Genomic DNA, 21845 nt, shown 5'->3' on the forward strand with positions numbered 1-21845 from the left:
GACTCATGTGAAACATTATAGTGCAAAAATTGATTCATGAATTAGGCTTCTGCTGTTGATAAAAGCTAAGATTCTAGAATTGCCCATCAAAATGTATATTAGGGTCTACTTTTTAATGCTTTTTGTAATACTCCCAATAAACCGAGTAAAAGTTGTTTTATATTGCTATTATTCAACATAATGTGAAACACATGCTTGCATGTGAAAGAGGTGCTACTCCTTGCCAGATTTAAGCGCATTAAATTGAAGTTCTTACAGGACAAGAGCACAACAGAGTTTGGATCCTGGAAAACATAGTACATGAATTCCATTTTTCCTCATTACAGGCTAGAAATGTCTAGGTTTTAAAGAATTCTGCAATGCCAATGATGTGAAGCTAGTATACAAACTTGTGGCTAATTTGTATTTAATTTCCTGGTAGAAAGCAGTACAATTAATTTAAAGAAAATATGCTTGCTAATTTCATCATAATATTGTTCTCGTCTTAAGAGACTTATTTAAACACTCCTCTCATATATTTTAGGCCTTCGCTTTAATTCTGAAGTCAGAATTACGACTCCTTTTTAAACGTATAAAATGCTATCAAAAGATCATGCTGCATTGAATATGTCCCTGTATAGACTAGTTCTATTTTGCAAATGGTTGGTAAGATGGTTAGTATTTCTTGCATCTGCAGATTTATGGAGCATGCAATTGTACTACTTTAGTGTTGTAAGTAGACCCCACTTTCTGTGGGAGTTCATCAGCTAAAGCAAGGTTTGAATGTGCAGCTGCTCACATTGCATAGCAAACATCTTTATTGCAGTGTGAAATGAATATGTGCCTGCAGCTGCTGTCCGGTGTCCTACGTCGAAGTGGACCCTGGTGGTGGCATTAGGATTGCCTTTTTTAGAGGGCCAGGCATTTGGAAGTGATTGCAAACGTAGTGTCAAAGGTCTGTTCTTCCATGCAGGCATCGATTAATTGCTCTTAAAAGAAAAACCGAAATATGCATTAAACATGTAACTCAATTAAAACAACGGAAAGTAAATTAAATGATAATTGTGGTAAAGACAGGACTATTTTTGTGTAGTATCCATATCTTTATATGAGAACTAATGTTACACTATCCAATCATTTTACCCCATACATTGAAACAATTATCAAGTGAAGATTTGACAAATTTTCTTATAGTGATAAGACTATTTAATATCAAAGAACAACCTAAAAACAAAACAGAACACCTTCAAAATATCATTTTTCATACCTAGGCATTTATAATACAAGGGATACTGCAATCCCTGTATAAACGCATGTGTTTAATTTCTTTGTAAACGGTGACGTGTGACGCACTCAGTCGTTGATTATAAAGAAAAGATTCTCCACTCTAATAAGTTGATGCAGTCGAGTTCTTACGTCAGCGTTTTAATGCAATGAAAATGAAACATTGCTTTCCTCTTTTCTGCTCTATTTTTATAGTTTACAGTGACAAAAATAATTTTTTTATTTTGTGCACTCAGACTTATATTGAACTGTTTCTAATATCTTTTTGCAGCAACTATCTAACAGGTTTTTAATGTGTTTCATTTTGCACTAGTGGTTCTATTTTTTATCTTCATGTTTACAAACAAGCTCTCTCTTTCATATGAAAGAGATATGCACCAATGTTTTAAGTGGTTTGTGGGAAAGGTGATAGAGTGACCATGTATTATATGGGATAAGGCACCCCCTGCTGTACATAATAATGATATTGCAAGTCTCCTCGGAGTTCCATAACTTTGTAAAGGAACTCCAGCTTCTGCCTTGTTCTTCTATACTGTTATGGAACAACTCAGTGACTTGCAATGTCCTTATCATGTACGGCACTGAGTACCTTATCCCTTATATAACAGCGACTCAGAGTTAGTTAAGTCAGTTAATCCATCCAATTTTAAATAATTTTGCACCCTTTGAATTGTCTGCACAAAATGTTTAAAAAATGAATACTTGTAAATTTGAGTCTGATAAGCTCTTCAAAGATTGTCCAAAAGGTAATTTTTAGAAAGTGAGGTCTCAAAAGTTAAATTTTCTATTTTAAATCCCAAAGTATTGTTTGCTTTCTGGCACAGCAAAAACTGCTGGTGAAAATTACACTGAACTTTTCATGAAAATAGGTCATATTTCAAGGGAGTATGTTTGTGTGACTTGGTGTAAGTCTATTCATGTGTTTTGAAAATTGAAGAGGTGTTGGCATTTGGGTTTGTGAATCGATTCAAAAACTAAAACTGAAATCAATCCTCGAAATTTGATTTGCTGAGAAGAGGTGGTGTTGAGTCTTCATTAGCCATTTGTTGGTTCACAAACCGCAAATAAGGTTGCAAACCCCACCCAGAGGGAGCACTAGGATGATTCCCAGAGGGTATTAAAATGCTGTCATACCTCCATTGCATGCCCCCAAGAAAAACGGCTCAATTTGGGCATGCAGTCAATGAACCCCACTTAAGTTGCACTAATCATTATGCACCTTTTCCCCTTTCCTATAGAAACTACTAACATTTATGCCCTTTTCCCCTATAAACCTGGATATCATAGTCATCCTAAATCTGACTGTGTTGATATTGTTCTGCTGTGCTCGCATGGCGTGGTCTATCATCCCCAGACCTCCCTACTGGTTGCTATTGTTTGTTCCATTTTAATAGTGAAGCCGGGTCTAGAAAAAACATTTTTATTGCTTACAATTGTGACTCCATTGGCAAATTTGCCCTATAAATGTCTAGGTTTTGAAAGGATAAGTTCAGACGAATCATGAAGGAAGAGGTTGTAGATGGATTTACAGAAGTGGATACTGTAGACAGGGGGCTGATGGTCATTGCTTGGATCCATTGGCCCACAACCTATGTTCAAGGTACAAGAGCATGACTAAAGACCATGCCATGTGAACATTGGGGGTATGTCGATTAGATGCAGAGTGTGGCTGTGCCCTGTATCTGGAGGTCACAGGTCACAGCCCGAGATTAGGCTGAGTGGGCCTTGGTGTTAGGCAGAGTAGGCACAGAGAGTAGCATTATTTGTAGGGCTCTTCTAAGACATTTGCGGGCCATACTGAGCATCCACAGTAGATGGAGCTGAGGTCTATGCTCAGTGGCTGTTGAGGGATCAAGATAAAGCAACCTCCAAGAAATTGTTAAAATATATTTTTGCAGACCCCAATAATTCACTGGAAATATTTATTAAGGGAAATTGTGATTGTCTTTTAGGATCAGTTATTAATCGGAGCAGTAAATAAAAATACCTCAAAACACTCATAAACCTCCAGTTGAAGAGGCTTATGGTTATAATAAATAAATTAAAAAATCCTTCAATATATTTAGGTATTCAGCCTTAAGGCCTCCTCAGTGCATTCCTGTTCGCCTCACATATTATATCACAGATCACATAAGTGACCTCATTGATTACATCACTGTTGTCATCACATAAGACTTTAATGACGTTATGGAAACTAGGTACTCTTGTGTTAGTACAAATACTTATAGGGGCGGGAAATGCATAATTTTATGTGTATGGGAATCTAGATGTAGGGCATGGTACTAGAGTTTTTTTGTTCAAAGGGTTTTATTGAATTTTTGAGCACGATAGATAAGAAAAAACAACATACATCAGTTGATACTAGACATTGATAATGATGCTCTGGGTACAATATTACAAGAATCACTAGTTAATTTGGGGAGACAATTTAGAGCGAGTTAAGAATATCATACGTATACAAAGAGTTGTTAATTCATTTTAAGAGACTACTTATTCTGTGGAAAAAAGGGAAGTATCGGACATCATATTTGTGCTTGTGTGAGGCTTTTGTTAAACAATTGATTAGGGTGAAACGTTAATTAAAGAAAGGACTGTGGGATGGGTGAATTTGTACCTAGTCTCCTGATGGTGTTACTTGGAGGAGTCCACTAAGCACTGGCAATGTGTGTCTAGGGAAAATGCTGGAGGTTTGGGTTTTCCCACACATCTTGTACAATCAATTCAGCCTTGAACTCTTTCCTTCAACGTTCGGATTTCTGAGCACCATGAGTTTATTGATTAGTAAAATTATTTCAGTTTGTTCAAAATGATAGAATATCCAATAAAAATTTCAGATTTGCTTAGTTTATTTTTCATTATGTGCTTTCTGATTTACAGGTACCCTGACGAATTTGACAAAACATCAGCTCACAAGGTTCGCCACTCTGAAGACATGCAATTTGCCTTTTCCTATTTCTACTATTTGATGAGTGCCATTGAGCCGCTAAACATCTCAAAGGTTTTTGATGATATCGATACAGATGGATCAGGCATATTGTCTGACCGCGAGATTCGTACTTTGGCAACAAGGATCCACGAACTTCCATTAAGTTTACAGGTGAGTTTTTTTGTTTTAGAAATGCAGAGAACTTCATAGGTATGTTTTTTTTATTAGTAGGAAAGTGTAGAAGGAGAATTTTTGCTATAGAATCTATTTAACTTGAATGACAGTAACACATCCAGTAAAGTAAGTACACATACATTATAACTTGTCAATGGTAATAAATAACTTTACTTTGCTGTTATATGAATTGTGTTAATTCGGACTATAACACTTTGTTGTCAGTTTTTGCCATGACTTTACCACCTATTACTTTAACAAGTACATCTCGTCAAACAATTATGCTAAAGCACTAGAGCTCTTGTGCCCTGTATTTGTGCGTGTGGGTGTGTGTTTCCATTATAGTACTTATAAAAAAAAATGGTGCAGATTATTGGCTCTGGGTCCAGGCATAGTTAAAGAGCACGGGGCGGTATCCTTGGTGGATATCATAGTTTATCTCCATTGTCACATGTCTGTGTCTGCAGTAAGTTAACCCAGACTCCTCTTACGTGTTTCTCACTCAGGTGGTATGTGGATGAGCAATCAAAGCTCACTTTTTGAGGCGGTAGTAGGTTTAGAGCTCGTACAGTATAACAAAGCACTCGCAAACAATGAATTCATTGTTGAATTAGTTATTTAAAAATACATTAATACATATAAATTATGAATGACTTACCCAAAATCTCAGCTTTGCAGTACAGAAACTAAAACCTGTTAGTCTCTGGGCAGACTGTTGTCCTCAAATGATAATACGTGTTAAACTTAAAACCCAGTGCACTGTAAATCATCAAAATATATTGTGAATATGATAAAGGTCAGTGTTGAGTCTGTGGTCTTATCCCTAAAATGTATTCATCTCGATTCACATTCAGAATAAGATGCAGCAAAACCAACATGAAGATCTGAGCATCTTTGTGGAGCAAGTCCAGACATGAGTATTAAACTCAAAAACGGTAACGACTAAATCAGCTTCACACTCTTTAGGTCATTATCACAGTCACTTGGAAACATTCGGCTGTGATGAAATCTTCAAAAGCCTGGCTGCATGTTTGAACAAGAATTTCTGTTACTACAAGAGAGTCTGCGTATAGTATACTCTTGTATGTGGCTTACTTGTCTGGTTCTCTATATAGCAGAATTAGGATATGCCAGATCAACCTGAGGGTTTGTCTCAAAATTAATGTCCTAAAACCCAACCAAAAGGTATCCATTTCATAGTAGAAATTACCACCCATTAAAAAGTTGGTTTATTGTCTTTCCTGTGCCAGACACTGGTTACAGTTGGAGAAACGCATGTGAGTTGCTGACTGATCATTGCTTAGGATTTGCTTCATCCTTAGAGTCCCTAGTGGAATTTGTGGTTGGTATGCAAAGGTGATGGTCAGCTTAACATGGGCTTGGATTTTAGTGTTTGACAGTCATGATCAAGATTTGCAAGGACTCACATCTTAAATAGATAAACTAAATTGTTAGATGGCTGTGTTTATGAAGAATAGTACATCATAGATAATTAACTCCAAAGCAGGACAGTTGGGAATAGCCAGTGACTGTGCTACCAAATTCACTTGACTGGGGGACAAATCTGTGTTCCAACAAGAGAAAAGACAGTTGAATATGCAATCCCTGGCAAGCTCCAGTGTTGTTCTAAATGCCGCAGCCTTCTTGTGGTGAGGTTTTCCTCAAGCTGCACTCTCAACGCACAGACCCTAAGCTCAATGCTTTGCTATGGAGAACAGTGTGTTGAGGCACAGTCAGTGTTTGTGCATGGATTCAAGCTCGTAACACAGATCCACTATTCTGGGCTTTGTCTTGTCTTTGTGATCGTCAGCTGGACTGGCAATTGGTTTGCTGCTCATGCTATCTTTCTTGATATATATATATATTTATTACATTTTTCAATATATGACAAAACAACATCGAACAATAAGGCAAAGCAGTTAACAGTGGAGAATAAGCTTATCTTACAGTGTAACTCGAACCCTGTCGATAATACATGACAAAATATATCAGGGTTAAACTTTGTCAAGCACAGCCCCAGAAAGCCCTGGGCCCCAAATCTTCCATTGTTTGGAGGCACAACATTTCCTTCTGTAAATTTATCTCTCCACCTTGCAACATGCATCCCTTTTTCCCATTCTAGGGCGGTCCAGGGACTGCCAGTTCCTGGCGATGTCTCTCCTGGTGATTATATATTCCACTCCTGCCAGAAGACGCTAGCTTGTGCTATCTCTAATTTGTGTCTGATGCAGAGTGCATTTGTCTGCTGGACTGTTGTCCTCATCGTGGTAGGTAGCTCCTTTGCTGTAAACACATTCTTCTTGTGCAATAGCACAGTGCTGATTGAGGGTCTCTACATTATCTACAGTTTTGGTCCTAGCCTCGAGGTGCATGTCACTAAAGTATAGTTTCTGGCACGCTCACCATCAGGTGGCCTACATAGCCTACTTTTGAAGTCCAGTGATAAGTACCAGTGACTATTTTTCATTACTAATTTAGTTTTGGGGGTTAGAAGATTACACACCAGTTTGTTATTATAAACTGCTCTTTTTAATTTGAAGCAGTCCCATAGCTGGAAAGAGAGTATAGTTTTCAAGCTTCTTCTCAAACTCTCAAGTCTGAATAGAAGAGCATGCCGGATTGAATTAGTTAGAACTGCTATATATTTATCATGCCCAACATCTTGCTGAAGTAGGTTACATCTGCAGTGACTGACCCTTTTGTGAGGAGCCATCATTTTGTGCTCCGAGCATTGTTGCGCCAAATTGTATTTACTGAGCAGCCCAGTAAATGGAAGCTCTTCTCCTGTTGTTATAATGATCACTTTTAGCAGATGTGGGACTCCCCATAGCAAAATGACAATAGGGGGGGTACCCTTTTCAACTACATGTTACAAATACTTTTTGGTATCTCCTGCACTTCAACTGAGTCTGGTACTCTGCCAGCAAGTAATAAAACCAAAATGCTATTAGCTGTCTTGAAGAAAAGTTGGCTCACCCGTGCATGTTATATCATAAAAAGAAAGATGTAGGCCAAGGTACTTGATGGCTTAGGAGAGGATGGTGTTGAATCGAGTACTGAAAGGGATAAAACAGGGAGGAATGGGAATGAGTTAATTGAGGTATGTGGGAAGGAGAGTGGAGAAAGTGGTGTTGGATGAAGAAAATGCCACACAGTGAATGAGCATGGACGTGATAGCAAAAGGATCAAGGAGGGAGCTAAAGGATGCTCTGGTAGCTTCATATTGAGACCATTCATGTCAGTTTAGTTAAAGAGATTTTAGAGGCAGTTGAGAGGGTGATCATGCAAATTTGGGAGGGGTATCAATGGTAAGGGTGTAGCTATTTAGAGATTTTTTCTGGGATGGTTGGGGAAAGAGGAAGCAGAGGGGCAAACTCCAATTTTCTGTGAATGGATGGAGACTGATGATAAGATAAACTGATGTGAATTCAAAGACATTCAAGGGGTGAAAACCGTAGTGGGTTAGCAGGACTGGCGCTGTTCCTGAATGAGTGGGTAGATAGCAGAACATTTACTTTAAGTTGCTGAGGGTGATTGTAGCGTCAACATTAATGTTGTTGAGTAGAAGTGGGAGGAGGAGGTGGAGGACGGAAATGCTCGCTCAGAGGATGTTGAGAATAGTGAAGCTTGCAACCAAACCTTTGTTTGTGTTTAGGAGTAAGTTAGAGTATGATCAATTTTGAAGTAGCCATCGACTGGAGACATAGGGATATAGGAGCGAAGTGGGAGCCCAACTGTGTATGCTTGAAATGATGTAGAGTTTTTTGTTATGAGTGATATCTGGCCACTGCAACAGATAGCGCACAGTTAAAAAGGAAGTGTGTACTTTAAATCTCTGAATGGAGCACATCTCCAGCTTGAAAGTTCTAATACTAAGCCCAGGCCCAGTTATTTCTATGGTCTATACAGATCACCAACATCTTCACAACTTTCTTATCTTAGGTGTATTCTTCATCTGTAAAAAGAGCATTTTAATGACTGATTAAGCTATTTGCAACTGTAGAGATGTATGGTTGGTGAGGTAATCCTGAGGAGATTTGCTGCAAGAAATATGAAAACACAAATCTTAGCTTGTTTAAACAGAGGATAGGGTAATTGCATTCATTATGTGAGTGTAATTACATTGCGTGAGTGTAGTGGTTCTGTAATCGTAATTTAATACAAGTGAAATCTTGTTCCAAAAGACTGTCAAAATAATTTGAAGTTTTGAGGACCAACAAAAATTCTAACATGTTTTTTTCTTCTAGGATCTAACAAGTTTGGAGCACATGCTGATAAATTGCTCAAAAACACTCCATGCCAACATTACTCAGACTGATATCAATCCACCAACTCAGGAGGCCTACTATGATCCCAATCTGGTAAGAAATGATAGACCTCAAACAGTATGCTCAAAACTGACAAACCAAGACCTACATTTCTGAAAATCCTCCAGAAAGGGAAAACTTACAAAACAATGCAGGATCCTCCCATAGGGGAGCGCCTTGGCATAAGGCAACGTTGCTGGAAATTGTTGTTTGAGCACTCTTTATGCCTTGTTATTTAATACTTTGCTGATAGCAAAAGCTAGACATTCAGGTGTCTTGTAGTTATTTTAAATAGAATATGTGCATGCTGTTGCAGTCTACCTATACTCGGTAGCAGTCTTAGTGTTTCCAGATTTAAAGTGCTTTCCTTTGAATATTTTTATTTTATTTTTAAGTATTCATTACCTAACATAACACAAAAACACCCACAGTCTAGAAGTTGTTTCTCAGTGAGGTCTCTAGGGCTTGGCGAGTGGTTTCTTTTGTGATTGTCAGTATTCATGTTGATAGTTGTATTTGCCTTTGTTTGAGGACTATTGGTATTCTAATTAACGCGAAATGACTTGCTTAGTTTCTATCGCCTTTTTGTAACTAGTTACTTTTGGCACGTTGCCCTGATACTTGGTCAACATGATTTTGAAGATGCAGAAAGTGAATGTCATAGTACTGCTCTGAGCACCGGCAGAATTTGTTGCTTACCCTCTAGCGCCATTTTATAGAACAGATTTTAAATGTGGGGATTTGTAAAAAATATATATATAAATTTTCAGCAGGGCTTTCCTTGTCATAGTTTATAAAATGTTCTCTCCTTAATTGTCTTCTATTGTGCATACTTTTCATTCAGTGTGTGTCCATGCTACACTGTGGAAATTAGGACCTTGAACCTTCTTGTTTATTTAGTGTACCTATAAATTGCTTATATCGTTGCTTGTCTTACCCTTGTCCTGTTGGTATCCATGCATATTGTGGTGTTAATTTATATTTTCATACATATTTTCTCAGTTGTTATGATGCAATTTATCTACCTTCCTGTCTATCACTGGTCCCATTTCCTGTTCTTTTCATGTCTGTCCACTTATTTAAGCTCTTCATATATGAAGAGGGCATTGAGAGGTGTATGTGTCTTCTAGTACTGCATTTTGATCTTGCTTAGTGTAGAGTGTTTTCATTAGGTTGGTCACCATCTAGCGATCTGTGATGATTGTGCAACTTCATCGTCTGATCATCCTTGGAACTGGACGGCTCAACTACAGGACTAACTGTACCATTTGACGGAACAAACAGTGCAGTGATAAATGTAGAGACCACAAGTCACTAAAAAATAGTTGAGTAAATCAGTTTGCTGTGTGGACTCTTGATACCTCTTGTACTTCAAACACTTGCACAATTAATAACCTATTTATTTCTGCAGTAATTAAAAATCTGTTTTGTGGTTATGGCAAAGGCGGTAGTCCAACACAATTGGAAGATGGAAAAACGAAACATAATTGTTTTTTTTAAGGGTACAATCACCCAGGAATTCAACAAAACGTTGACCTCAGAAGAGGTACCAAGACATCCTGTTTAGCCAGATGATGTCCAGAAGTCTAGGATACTTACCATTGTCCTAAATAGCCTCAATTTCATTGAGGCCACAGTCCAGAGATAACTATTGATCCATTGTTAGCAGGGCCACAGGTATGAACCATACTCTGGAATGCCTGATAGACTGCCTTGACGGCCTTGAAGAAGCCATAGACCCCAGTTGAGTTACTGTACTACCAGGTTTCAGTCGACATGAGTCATTTACTCTCCTAAATCTTGAGGATGAATCCCACCACAACAGTTAACAATGTAAAGGACGGTGCTGTGGTTAAGCTCAACATTTCCTTGATGGTACCTTTAACGCTGAAGTTCATTATCTTTGAGACTGGTGCCCACAAAATATTTACTTGTCACCTGTTCTCTTCTGTGCCAATCTTCTGGAGCCTTAATTTGATTTTGCATTTAGCACCAGACTCGGCGATGGCATATAAATCCTGCCAAAGGAAGTTGTACAATATACCAGCTGAATCTCCTCTGTTCTTAGTTGAAAATCCCCAGATTCTGTGGTGGTATCATTGGTCTGGTGAAAATATCCATCCTCCTCTTCCGCCTTCCTTCTTACAAGTGAATCAGGTATATGGATACATTGTGCAAGAAGGATTTATTACTTATGCCTCTTCTTTGAGAGCAGTTAGTGCAACAACCTTGCTGTTATGGTACAACAAATAACCTCCGAGTTGTACAAAAATTCTCAGAACACCTACTAGAGATGAGCATTAGATGTTACGGAAGTAGCCACAAAGAACTAGTAGCTTCCAAACCAGCTGATTAGCTTAGCATATTTTTCAAAATACAGATTTTACCACAGAGTATCTGTATGGTTTTTTTCCTGTTTGTGTTCATAGGCTTGAAAGTTAATGCCCAATCACAAATGTCACTGCACCTTTTCTTTAAAACCTCTACCCTGTTTGGACACCTACAGAATGAAAACCAGGTTGGACATTCTGAAGACAGTGAGCCTTAAGAAAAAAACAGGTGGCTCCTGTAACCCAGTACAAAGGCTTGTGAAGAGGGGAACACTTAGCAGTGGCTTTCAACATCCTACTTCCAATTCTGATTGGGGAGAATGATTGATGTTCTTTGCAAGATTAACTTTATAAATCAAATAAGATCCATGGCAAAGAACAGTCTTTTGATGATGTGAAATCTGAATTTCGCATTTATGTATTGGCAGTGAAGCAAATAGTCAACTTCATATTTTCTGCAAAACTGTCTTAGATGCAAAGACCCAATGTGGTAGCAGTACGATTAATTAAGAAGGCTTTAAAAAGTATCAGAACTAACAACAAGCTGGGCTAAGAATGATGCACTAGCAAGGCGCTGGGATAATGCATCACCTGATCTGGTGATGGTGTATCAATCTAACAATTTGAGGTAGCTGGCGATGCAGGCAGAACATACATTACTGGATGACATACAAATTAATGGATTAGATTGAATATGTAGATCTGCGGAACTCTGGATTAAACTGCTATTGTCATTGCTAGAGTGGGGGAAATTTAAAACAATGGTGGTCTTTCCTTATTGCTTATGTGTTTCAGTGAACAATGAGTCTACTACCATGGTTGGTTTTAGAGTTAGACTGTATGCTGAACTCTTCCAGACCGAGACTAAAACTGGAAATTCTCGAGCGGGTTTACGAATGGGGGTGGGGAGGTGATTAGCGGTCCCTGACCTAGAAAATTATTATTTTCAGCTCAGTTACAACACCTTCCCTAGTGGTTGGGCCCACGGCCCACTAGGAAGTGTTCCCTATTGTGGATACCCACATATATACTCCCCTGTTCTTGCTATTTGTGTTGCCACAGAAGAGGCACTGGGGATTCTGATGACACATTTACAGTCTGCAGTAAGAACAATCAGTTTGTCACTGTAACTGTATTGGGACTGCAACCACAATCAAACCGTGGGCAAGTAAAATACAAAATGTTGCCTCTCATTTCTCCTGGCCAAAAGGCCTGTTACCATACAGTGGCTGCAAAATTCGAGTCACTCATTTGAGTGTTGGCACAGTGACTGCAGAATGGCTGATGGCTAAAGAACTTCGAATGAAAAGTTTTCGTGCAGACCACAGAGCGGAGGAAGATTTTTTTGAGTGGAGAATTTGATTGATTGATTTATTATTAAACGTTCGATTATTTAAAATCATTACAGTAAAAAAAAAGCTAAAATTGAAACCCACTCCCCCTTGCCCGCCCACCCATGCCACCCCCTCCCCAGCCCTCCTTTGAACTTTAAAAACCCCGTTTCCGACAGTCAATCTTGTATCGCAAGGTCCCTTTTGCCTTTAATCCGGGAGCTTAATTATGTTGCCGCAATGTTCCAGTCCAAGCACGTGGAGTGGCGGGCAAGCTCTTCTTTGCCAATGGATGTTATGGAAGCACCTTGTTAGCCCGTTAATCATTCTGAGTTTCAAGAGCTTGTGGAAAATAATTTATGCACTTGCGTCTAAAGCCTGTCCGATCTGGTGAATACATTTTGCCATTCATGCGAGGTAGTGGGTTTTTATTTCCGAGAAGCACCAATCTGATGCCTCCTTGCATGTTCTAATGCAATGGTCTCTTAAAATGGGACGAAGCAGCCTTTGTCGTTCACTGGTCAATTTGGGGCAGCAACATAATAAGTGGAGCCAGGATTCCCTTTGGTAGTTGCATAGGCGGCAAGAGACGGCTCCATCTGCTCGCGCTCAAGCTGGATTAAAGTCCGCAGCTCTAAGGGCCGTTAGCCTCATAAAAAGGATTTTCCTGCGGGCCTGGGCCCCTAATGCTTCCCTTAGGTATGGTTGAGCTTTCCCCATGGTGTAAGAGTCGTCCAATGCCTTAGTGGGGGTATTATAGCGAAGTGCGGTTAAATCCTTTTCATACGAATTAGAGCGGACCTGCCATCTCAGGATGTTAGACCAGGCCTTGTGCGGGATGTCTGTTAGGGACAGACTATTGGGTTCGATGTTTAGGGTCTCTATTGCTTTGCCCAGCTTGGTGTGCCAGGTGATATTTGAGAGAGTTATACGGTGCTTTAAGGACTCTAATATAATACTTAATTAGATCCACTGGAGGGCCAGTTCAGGTCTGCAGAGCCTTAGTTCCAACCGTAACCTGGTGTTCCTTGCATACCTGGGTACTTGCAGCACGATCTTGTGGACTTTGACCAGCGCTGCTGCTATGAATTTATCCAAGGCTCCTGGAAATGCCAAATGACCATAGTTGATGGCCGGGATTCGTTTTTCCCTAAGGACCTTCAACACGTGGTCTGCTGTAGGGCTGGTCAAGCGTTGACTTAGGCGTCTCATTGATAGAATTACACTGTTGATTTTGGCAGTTAAGTGTTTTATATGAGTTGCCGGTGTTGCCCTCTCGTGTAGCCAAACCCCAAGATAATTATAGGCTGTGGTGGTTCCAATTTGGTGATCTCCCAAATTCCAGACTGCTTGTTTTTTGTGGTGGTTTCTGCTGAATAACATTATATTTGTTTTACCTTGGTTAACTGTCAGGTAATTTTCCTTATTATACTTCTCCCGCTCTTTTAATGCTCTTTGGAGGCCCACCCTTGTGTGATCCATCACTATGGTGTCATCTGCATACTGAAGAATTCCCAGTCTCGCCGTGCACAGTCTCGGTGGAACTAGACTTGCCCCTTTCAGAGCTCCCCCCATGTCTGCTGTGTAGAGGTTGAATAGTAGGAGGCCAGGACGCAGCCCTGCTTCAGTCCGTTGTTGGTTTCGACTCTTGCTGATAGCGCTGTGGGGCTTATCTTGACTTGTACCCAGGTCCCCTCATGAAGGGATATGATGGCTTTCAATAGCTTTGATGGAACCCCCGAGGCTGACAGTTTTCCCCAGAGTTTGCCCCTATCGACTCTATCAAAAGCTGTGCTGTAATCAATAAAACAGCAAAACAACGGCAGGTGCCTGTCTTTCACAGCACGTTTTGAGAGGTAGGCCAGGGCCATGATGATGTCCGTTGTTGCGCTGTTTGTCCTGAAGCCGGTCTGGTAGAATGGTAGTATTTCGTTGTTATTAGCCCAGTCCTCTAGATCTCTCAATAGTAGTTTGGCATAGGCTTGGTCTTCTACGTCCAGTCGGGCCACTAGCCTATATTTGGCGGGGTTGGATTGGTCGCCTTTCATGTGAATAGGAAAGAGGATTGATCCTTTCCATGATTGTGGAATTATTGCCGTTGAGTAAGCAAAGTTGTATAAAGGGGTAAGGATTGAGGTAAAGAATGGTTGGACTGATTTAAATGCCAGGGCTGGAATGCCAATAGGGCCTGGCGCCCCATCGTTCCTCATTTTCCTGATCTCCCTTATTATTTCTGCTTCTGTGAAGCCATTGCCTTCAAACTTCGTTTGCCCTACTTCATCTGTGTGCTTGGGGAGAGTGTCTATGTGAGTGCCTATTTCCCAGGTGTTCTTAGGAAGGGCGTGCTCAGCAGCTGATGTACCTCTAGTGTATAATCCCCTTACGTACACTTCCCACTCATTGCTTCCAATGTTATTCTCCTTGCTCCTAGGCTGAGAGCTCGGGCGGTTGATATGCCTCCATAATTTGGCATTGTTCTTTTCCTTTAACAGAGCAAATATTGTGAGCCATTTTTGTTCCATTTCTTTCCTCTTGTGCTCGCCTACTTTCCTCCTGTAGGCGGTTATCAGTACAACTATGGAGGCCCCCTCTGCCGATGTTCCTCTTTTATCCCTTCTGAGTGCCTTCATAAGAGCACCTTTACATTGACTCAAGCTCTTCAGTATGTGTGGGTTCTTTGAAGAAGGGGCCTTGTGGGAAAGAGTTTTTTTACAATGTTTTTTTAGCCAGCTTCCACCACAGGTCTTCTGTCAGTGCTTCCCAGAGACCAGTCACCTCTGATTGGGTCTCCTGCAGTCCTCAAGCTTGCCACGTTAGTGCCCACTCCTGCATTTTCCCTTTGAGATTGGTTGTCCATTTTATTCTTTTAATGGCTCTGAAACGTTCATCTCCTGTGGTTTCTCCCATCATTTTCTGGAGGTCTGCTGATTCCATTCCTAGGTAGAATGTTGCACATAGAGGCCTATGATCACTTTCCCCTCTGTCGTCGACCTGAAATTCTTTCAACTTATCAGCTGTTTTCTCGTTGATTAAAATATAGTCAATAGAAGATATGTTCCGAAATTATGGTTTGGGGCACCACAAGGGTCATTTTAGTTTCATCATGAAGTGAGTTGAGTAGAGTTTAACATTTTTGAGAAGAGAGAGCAATGGGCCCGCCTTGTGCCCTTTGTTTGGTTTGTCTGGGGCACTTTCGAAACCTCTCAAAATAAAATCTCCTGCAATGATTACATTGTATATTTAAGTAATATATCTTCCAGCGTGTTGGTAAATGATTCCATGCTGACAGCAGTCCGTGCCGGGTTGATATAGCAGTTTATGAGCAGTAGATTAAACGGCAGGTGGCCCTCCCTTAACCCAGTGATTGTCATTACTTGCAGGTCTGGGGAGTTTACTCTTATTTCTGTAGATCTGAGTTTACATGCATGGCTTATGAAAATTGAAAGACCTCCAGGCGGACGTCCGAAGATGTTTTTTTTGTTGCATTTATCCGATGTTCATGGAAGCCCACTTTGGGTGTTGATGTCATTGACCAAGTTTCTTGCCAGCATATGATGTCCCCTTTTGCGAGGTAGTCCTGTACTTCCTTGGTCCCTGCTTTTTTGTTTAACCCTGCGATGTTCCATGATATGAGAGTTAGTTCTTGAGGGAAGTAGGAGTTTTGGCCTTGGTGTTGATCTTCCCGCACCGGCATTACCCTTCCTTCTCTAACGAGGACTTGATTTTGGCTAGAGGTTCTGTTGCCAGTTCTCGCCTCTTGTAGCCTGTTTAGTTTGACCCATTAGCATTCTTCGCAGGTTGTCTCTTTGAAAGATAGAAATACTTATTGGTGTATTAGGGCATTCATTGATATGTTATCCTCGTTTTTAGGTCTCGCCTGAGCCAGCGTGCATGCGTTGCTCTGCGAGGCATTTTGTAAGGGCTTTTAAATTCCAAACACACGCTCTGCGTGTGCTTGGAATTTATCACTTGGTATTGGGCTTTGCGTTGGCCCAAGGGGTGTGCATGTCCCGCCTTCTCTGTTCTGTGGCCTAGGGTCCGCGGGAGCGAGCATGAGCGCCATATGTTTCCAATTATCGCGCCGCTTCTCGTGGTCGCGTTAATTGGAAAAAGATGGTCAAACGCGGCACTTTCACGCACACACCACTTCCGGGCTTGTTAAGTTTGTAAACATTTCCTATATTCTTCAGTTATTACAAGTAATTCTACCACTGCTGTGAAGTAAAATGGCAGAAAACACCGTTAAGAGTAGTGCTTATCTGGGAAAATCTGCTATGTGATAGATTTTATTTTATTAGAAACAAAATCGAAGTATGAATCTTGTATTTTCACTTTCACGATTCCCATGCCACTTTCTTCACAAAAGCAGTTGAATACGGAGGCCCTGTTCGGCTCTCGGTGAACACAGCTTTAAAAAACCCTCATAAAACATAACTAAAACTTGAGTAGAAACGTGCAATTAAGTTGCAAGTGGAGTTGTGCTCGGCTCCCCAACAGCTGCACTCCCTTCCGAGATCAAAACAACTTGTAGAAACAAAATCCTAACATTCCAAAAGTTTCCGGTCACTCTGGGTGGTTGCTCGCGACCTGCACTTTTAATTACATTTATTTCTCACACACATTTGGGCGTGCTGGTGCTAGACACATCCCATCACATGGCACAATGCGGGTGTAAATGAAATTTGTTTTAAGATTAGTGGGGCTGGTTCACTGCAAACCACAAATGCGCAGTTGCGGAGCCAGCAAGAGGAGGGCCTTGAAAGATGTCATTTTAAAGCCAGCATAAACTCCCTTGAGACTTGCGCTGAGGATTGCCCATATGGGGCCAGGCAAGGCAGGTATTGCCATCATGATCTTCCTGGAGTGGGTACACAGGGTGCCCCCGCCCGGCCTGGGAAGTGTTAATATCTGCGCCAACCATGAAAGGTGTCGTTCCTTTGCAGATTGGGATCTCTAGTGGAACAATAGGAACCCTTAGACTGTGAAAAGAGGCGATTAGCTCCCTGAGACCCAACACAATCCGACACCGGACCCTTGAAGGACCTATCTCACTAGAAGTAGAAGGGCCCTTCCCCAGAATCACTCATAGTTTCAGCAACTCGCACCGCAAAACAATGATACACACCACAGGCTGTGTACGCAGTCAGGGGGCGGGGCTGCAATGGGCCACGGCCGGAAGCACTCCACTTCACCCTGTGGGTATCTACACCAATAAACACAACAAGAATTTGTGTATTGCTCTCCATGTTTGTTTGTTGCCAGAATTCTAACTCTGTAACTTTCTTGTGCATGCATGCACGATGTCCACAGAGTAACACCACAAACTGGGGCTGTGGGGTGGCAAGAGCACGATGCACATGGAGTGGCACTTGACTGTGGTATGATACTGGGGGCTTTGGAGTGTGGCATGAGCATGCTACACACGGAGGGACACAGTAGCCTTTGATGAGAAGTTGGAGACATGGAACGCGCTGCATAAAATTCCACCCCATGTGTTGTGTCTGTGGCATAGAGCACACTACACAGGAAGTCCCAATGTGAGCTGGGACCAGGTGCGCGTGCATACTGAGGTGGGGCATATGGCCCACTGCATGGAGTCACACTGTATTCTGACAACTGATAGTGGGAGCACGCTGCACAGAATTACACTGTGAGTTGGGGGTGCAGGCACAGAACATGCAGCACACAGACTGAGAACGGGGCATGGACCATGCTAAAGAAACGGTCATACTATACGCAGATGGAATTACACAAGACCCCTGCTGTATAAATCACCCCCATGCCTCCTTAATTAAACTGTAACATCGATGGGAGGCTGCCTCGGATCCAGGCAAATGACCGCTGCAGTTTACTAAACCTCCCCCCCCTTTAAAAAGTCCACCTTATGAAAATCACTCCACGGATGACGTGAACGGGAGTTTTCTCGCCATTAGTCTAGGAGAGATGCCCTGGTTGTGCATTATTTTTCACATGAGTTTAAAACTTTTGTAAGCAGGCGGCATGAATGCTGCACTCCTTCCAACAGTATGGCTGTAGCGTGGCTGTGAAGAGAGAAGAAAGGAAAGACAACATGCAGACAACCATCAAAGTGGGTAGTAGGCCAGCCCTAGCTTCTTCCATTGGACCACTTTTAAAATAGGCACGTGTATGTTTCTCGAAAAAGACCCAAGTATGTTTCGTGCAAAATGTATGACGTCTCTTTTACGTTTAAACTCAGCTCTACCAAATGCAACACCAGCTGTGTTTGCAATTACTGATCTCCTAATGCGCAGCTAGAGCGTTAATAAAAACACGCGCATTTCACACTTTATTCTCTTGCTTTCTTTTATTCGGGTACATTTGTTTCCAATTTGGAATCTTAGGCTTGGTATCCATTTCTCTGATCCTTTGAACTGAATGGAGCGCGTGTTTTTTTTCTGCAGAAAGCCAAATGGGAAACACTCTAAACAAGCATTGGCATAGCCAATAGGTCTCGCCTTTGGGACCTTGTGAGTAAAAAAAAAAAAACTGAAGTGTAAGACTTCACGTTTACATTTACTGCATCCTAAATACGAAGTAAATGTAAACGTGAAGTCTTATACTTCAGTTTTTTTATTTTATTACAAGGTCCCAAAGGCGAGACCTCTTGGCTATGCCAATGCTTGTCTGTTGTAGGTGGTACCTTTCAGGATTGATGTAGCCCCCGGCTTCTCTTTTTGAGGTATGAGGACGAAGGGATAATTAGGTTGAATGGGTTCTGTTACTTCTATGCCCCAACTTGCATATTGTTGGGCTTCACCAAGAACTGCCCGTTGGAGAGAATGTTCGCTAAAGCCCAGGAGGGTTGAATCGCCATGGCTGCCTCCTTGTGACCTTTTGAACTTTACCCACTCTATGTTTTCCGAAGTGATCTGAGACAGGGATTTAACATGGCCAAAAACCCGGAGGATATTAGTTCTGTTTAAGATGTCGTGAGGGCCTTCCATGTGGGACCATGGGGTGAGCGCCACCTCGTATAATGTGGGTGCTTCCACAAGATTTTTTGTTTGTGTGGCCCCCCCATTGCACTTGCTGCGTGATCTCAAACTGTGGGGGGGTTGATCGAGTTTCGCCAGTTTTGTTCATCTTCCGCCCTGTTGTTGTTTCCCAAACGGCTTGCTTTTTGCTCCATCAGTGGAAATGTAGTGTGCTCCATAGGGCCTTTATGACCCTACAGTTCCAGTAGATCATAAAGCCTTATTTGTGTGGTGCCAACCTCCTTACCCATGCTGATCCTGATTGTTGTCACCTGGGCAGCCGTTGATGTTAACTCTGCTGGGTGTGGTAGGTCGACCTGGTCCACCTGGTCCTCATGAACCCTGCCTTGTTGTGTCATACCATCTCTTTCTCTTTCTTCTGCCTTTTCTTTATCTGCCGGTAAGCGCTGGCTCTTAATCTACTGTTTGAAATTAAAAATCAGGTAGGGTGGCAGTGAGTTATTTTTCTTCTCGCATCTATGGCTGTTCAGCATTGCCGGCAGGATAGCTCTACTTTTTATTTTTGATCTCTTTGGCTATTTCTTCAGCTTTTTCTCTGCCCTCCTTGTAAGGGGTGCCTCTGATCTAGTTCCTATTTCCCCCTCCAAGGTCACTTTCTGCTCTTCGACTTCCTTTGTGACTGGACTTGCCGGAGTTTCCTCTGTATCACTCTTTGTCAGGGGTGTCAGGGTCTCTAGGCTGTTGTGCTAATTTTCTCTGTCTTTTGTTTCCATATCCTTCGCTCGGCTGTGTTCTCCATTGGTCACCACTTTGTGATTACACTTTGCCAGCGATTCAATTGTTTCTGGTGTCTTTGATGATTCGCCTCTGCTCTTGATTAGTGCCACTATATCCCCCAATATTTTCGGCAGCTCAGCCCACTTTTCTATTATGTCGGCACATGAACTAGTACAAGCTATCATTGCCTGATTACAATTGATTATTGCCTCCAATTCTTCCAATTTGTGGCCCTGATTCACAAGACATTGGGCTATTGATTGAAGAAGGTCAACTTGGACCTCCATTTCAGATGCTTGCCATATCAGGGCCTTGGCTATTGACTTTTGTGCTTCTTTGATGGTTATCAAATGGGGGGTGTCTTCTTGCTCAACTCGATCCTTCTGGCCTGTTGGTGGGGACATCCCTGCTCGATCTTTGGCCTGGTTTTTTGCCGCGTCCCCTCTCCCAATGAGGTTGGGGGTAAGGTCCAAAGTTAATTTTTGTAAAAAAGGAATTGGTGAGATCTCCTGTCTCCTTGATTTGGTCAGGTTTCCCTTAAGCATTTTCCCTCCGCACCAGGAGAGGGTATTTAGGGAATTGACGAAATGACTCCCTTAGCTTTTTAGGCTGTTCCTCTGCACACTCTTCTATGTGCGCTGCTTGGGCTGTGCTCCTCACCACACAGTTTTTCTAAGCCTAAAGCGGAGTGCCTTAACCTGCCCTCCTGCAGCCTTCTCCATTGTCTCACTGCTTATGCGCTTTTGTGCTTTGCGCACACTCCCGCTCGCCACGCAGCTCACTCCAAAATCCCCCATGTGATTCAACTGCAGCGCCTACCAAAAAACTGCGAGTTAAACAAGCATGAATCGGAGTGGAGAGGAATATTGCAATTTCTGAAACTGATGGGTTCCACTACTCAAAGAGGAGGATTTAGGGTATCCACCAGGATTGATAAACTGATCATGCTAGTGCACAGGTATTGATATGTTTGAGAGCCAATATATCATCATCTCTACAGGTCTCCTGGCTAGATCATGAGTGGGGATCCTCCTGGCTGCTAATGTTTAATACTGCACCATTAGCACTCTCACTGTACTTTATTCTGAAGTTGCAAATATGTGCATGTGGGCGATAAATGAAGAGTGCGTAGACTGCTATATCACATGCAATACTGATGTTTTGAGCCTGATAGAAACCTGACGGATCCTCAAAGTTTTTTAATTTATACATTTTTCTTTTTTTTCTGTATTGTTGTTACAGTTCATGCTGCTGTTTATATGAAAACAAATAAATCCATAATAATTAATTGGAAAAAAAGACAGCGCTGGAAAAATGAGCTAGGATTCCTCTACCTCAGGCAGTAGTCGCCAGTCTAAGAGAGGTAGCATTACCATCCGTATACATGAAAATGGCTCAATTGAAGATCCTTGGACCCACAGACAGACTGCTCTTTTCAAAATATCTGATGGGTTTCCTTTAACCTTGGGCTGTGAGAAGCAAGAGAGACTCTTTAAAGCAGTATGGATTCCATCCTAACTGTTCCGGAAACAAAAACATTTTGTCCTTCCAGTCATTACGGAAAAGATATGTGGCAAGTAAGTAAATGCCAATATACACCACAAATGTAGATTTCATATCAGCCTTTGATATGGTGAACCATGCTACATAAGGGCTAGAAATTTAAAATCTGAGAAACCTTTTTCGCCTGCTGGAGCTTATAATCACCCTGCAGGCAACTATGTGGACCCAAATTTTTATATGAACTAACAAGAGAATTTCCCAAAAAGATTGAAACTTAT

The 21845-nt window shown here is 41.5% G+C and overlaps 1 protein-coding gene across 1 annotated transcript in view; it reads left to right on the top strand.

The window, feature by feature from the left end:
* GNPTAB (N-acetylglucosamine-1-phosphate transferase subunits alpha and beta) overlaps positions 1-21845 on the top strand; it is a 644942-nt gene that overhangs the window by 513343 nt on the left and 109754 nt on the right. Inside the window, exons 15-16 of the mRNA XM_085653265.1 lie at positions 4141-4360; positions 8611-8724. Of these exons, the coding sequence (XP_085509391.1) occupies positions 4141-4360; positions 8611-8724 (334 nt within the window). The remainder of the gene's footprint in view (positions 1-4140; positions 4361-8610; positions 8725-21845) is intronic.

Source organism: Triturus cristatus, chromosome 4_1, assembly GCF_964204655.1.
Source record: "Triturus cristatus chromosome 4_1, aTriCri1.1, whole genome shotgun sequence".
Taxonomy (NCBI): domain Eukaryota; kingdom Metazoa; phylum Chordata; class Amphibia; order Caudata; family Salamandridae; genus Triturus; species Triturus cristatus.